This window comes from Propithecus coquereli, unplaced genomic scaffold (genome assembly GCF_000956105.1).
Source record: "Propithecus coquereli isolate 6110/MARCELLA unplaced genomic scaffold, Pcoq_1.0 Scaffold101, whole genome shotgun sequence".
Taxonomy (NCBI): domain Eukaryota; kingdom Metazoa; phylum Chordata; class Mammalia; order Primates; family Indriidae; genus Propithecus; species Propithecus coquereli.
Genome location: NW_012133970.1, coordinates 237,665 through 240,738, shown reverse-complemented (window position 1 = coordinate 240,738; position 3,074 = coordinate 237,665). Strand labels below are relative to the sequence as shown.

The following is a 3,074-nucleotide window of genomic DNA, read 5'->3' as shown; positions in this document are numbered from 1 at the left end:
GTGTACAGTTGATTTATAAAAGCATAGGTCTGTTACTTTGAGAAGTGGTCACTGAAATACTTTAGTCAGGCAAGTCATCAGTCACATAAATGTGAAAGCCACAGAACCTTACCTCTCTAGTGGTTGAAGAAGGAAGAACAAAACCTTCCACAGAAAGTCCATGACACTGCAAAACAGAAAAAAAAGAACATGCTGTCACCAAGGATAGGTCAACAACTGGGAAGCTGTAAGGAGACACTTTGTATTTCTAAGTGTGCTTCACGGGACATACGCTGAGTAATCACAGATCAGTGAGAGGCCCTGCAGCCCAAGTGCCCTTGTCGCGGGGTTGTGATTCCTAAGTGCCAGGATGCAGGGCTGGACTACAAGAGACCAAGGTACATCCTCTACTTAGGGGAGTGGAAAGGGTAGAGTAGATCTACCTTCTGGTAATAGGCTAGCCCCAAATATTCGGAAACTACCTGGGAGGATATCATGCTAGGTCCCAGAGCCATCACAAATAGGCCTTCAGAAAGATTTTTAGGCTGCAGGAAAAAAACTCAAGACATGAATTTATCAGACATGTACCATTACTACATTTTCAAGTTAAGCATCCCATCCACCCACAAGTACTCCGACGCTGCTCTACTTTTTCCATTTCTTTTTTTGAGATTTGCTTTACTGCTTTATTGTTTTTTTCCCCCATTTATTATATGGTGAGTATATCCCCAAGCCATTATGTGTTCTTTTGCAATATGATTTTTTTATTTCAAAATATTAACAGGGTACAAAAGCTTTTGTTACATGGATATACGCTATAATGCTCAAGTCTTTCAGTATAAAATTCTATATACTTTACTTATTTACTATGTTTACTATTGTTTGTTTCTCCTACCTAGTAGAATATAAATTACATTATATTGTTATATATATATACACAATATATGTTATATTGTTGTCTGTTTTGGTCTTTGCTGCATGAGCACGTAGAACATTGCCTGGTGCACAGTAAATGCTCAACAAATATATAAATGAATGATACTTTATCTTCCCCCTCACTGTCAACTCAATTATTAAAAAGCAATGGGAATTAATGACTTGCCATTTTAGATTTTAAATAAAATATTAAATATTAAACAACCATATATAAAGATTGTAATCCAATAGGTTTACTCACTCTATTAGACTCTTCCATCCCATGTTCCATATGCCAAATGTCTTTTTACAGAGAATTACAAGCCTCCAAACATATGTGCAAAGATTATGTTACATTACTACTCAGAAAGGAATACAATGAAAAAAACAGAGGGCATATGTTTTGCCTCTTAGGTTAGGATCCCAAGTCCAGGTTTTGATTCTGCCACAAAATACCCAATCTTCTCAGTCAGACCTTTTTTTTTCATTTCAGGCTATTATGGGGGTACAAACATTTTGGTTACATGTTAAGACTTTGCCTCACCCAAGCCAGGATTAGAGGCGGGCCCTTCCTCCATACAATGCTCAGTCAGACTTAAATGTTCCTTCTTTGCATTCTTACAGCCTTGTGGTTTTGAATCTTTTTTTAACACATTTTTGCCTTCCATCATAGATGCTTTTTAAGAAGGTAACTATAGATTAAACCCTTTGATAACAAAGAATAGATATTTTACATGGTATCTGGGATAGAACAGCACCTAATCCATGTCTGTTTAATTGTACTGCCATAATCTTTGCATAACTGGAAAGATAAAATATATATTTGTCACCATTGTGCTATATAAGTTAACTGGAAGGAAAGCAAATTCTTAGTATCTTTGAAAGGAAAATTGCCAGAGGTGATAGTCTGAGAAATCAACTTTCACCTTTCCAAAACATCACCTGATTCTGTCCCTGGAAGAATATCTGTGCAGAGAGGAAAAACATAACTAAAGGTTTGGAAGTCCTGGATGAAGTGCTCTACAGGCCCTTATCAAGGGCAATGAAGCAAATAGTAGCACCTAAGAAACTATGAATGAGACCTATGAATGAGCACAATAGTCTTAGCCCTCTAAAATTGTCACCACTGTAATGGTATGACATGCCCTTAAATGTCTTTGGCCAAATAAACTCTGAAAGAAAAACAATTTTTGGTCATACCATGAGAATCTTTGGACTATTAGCATTATTATGACTTTGCATTTATTTAGTAGTTTTCATTCAAGAAAAAATATAGGTAACAGCTCCTTACACAAACTCCCAGGGTCTGCATTTGTTTTACTATAGTGACATTTGGTTATAAATCGAACATTGCTACAATTAACATTTCCAGTTTCCAATAGCTACAAAGTGAGCTCCTTAGCACCAAATTCATTTGATTAGTAGCAAAGGTACCACAATGCCCCAAAATGTCTAATTATGGCCAAAAGCAGAGAAGTGATGATTTTAAAAATCTACATTTAGAAACAATACCACAGCGACAATAATGGAAAGAGACCAAATGATGAATAACGACACAGTAACAATCCAACTGTTCCATTTTTATGTTTTCTTTTTTCCTTTTATAAATACAAGTTTTATTTTTGTCTTTGGAAGTTTTTATCACACACATATACACATATGCATTTTGTATATTCATATAAAGAAAAATATAAGTGAAATAAATTGGTTAAGGTATTACTAAAATGTTTTCCAGAGTCTAAATCTTCTGAATTATTTTGCATTGAGTCATCAATGCCCACATTTGTCCTTATAATATAATTTTCTGTGTCATCAAGAGTGTTGGCAATTCTCTTATCCTTTTTTTTTAATTTCCAAATATTACAGGGGTACAAATGTTTTTGGTTATATGGATCGCTTCTGTGATGCTTGAGTCAGGGCTATAAGTGTGCCCATCACCCAGATAATGTTCATTGTACATGTTAGGAAGCTTTTTGCCCAGCCCCACTTCCCCCTCCCCCCTGCTTAATTTCCACTGAGGTTTACTTCCCTCTGTGCACATGTGTGCTCATTGGTTAGTTCCAGTTTAATAGTGAGTACATGTGGTATTTGTTTTTCCATTCTTTAGATACTTCTCTTAGGAGAATGGTCTCTAGTTCCATCCAAATTGTTGCAAAAGGCATTAATTTGTCCTTTTTTTT

The 3,074-nt window shown here is 35.7% G+C and overlaps 1 protein-coding gene across 1 annotated transcript in view; it reads right to left on the bottom strand.

Moving 5' to 3' along the window:
• Positions 1-3,074, bottom strand: part of PHKA1 (phosphorylase kinase, alpha 1 (muscle)) — a 190,881-nt gene that overhangs the window by 7,157 nt on the left and 180,650 nt on the right. Inside the window, exon 29 of the mRNA XM_012642857.1 lies at positions 113-166. Coding sequence (XP_012498311.1) covers positions 113-166 — 54 coding nt within the window. The remainder of the gene's footprint in view (positions 1-112; positions 167-3,074) is intronic.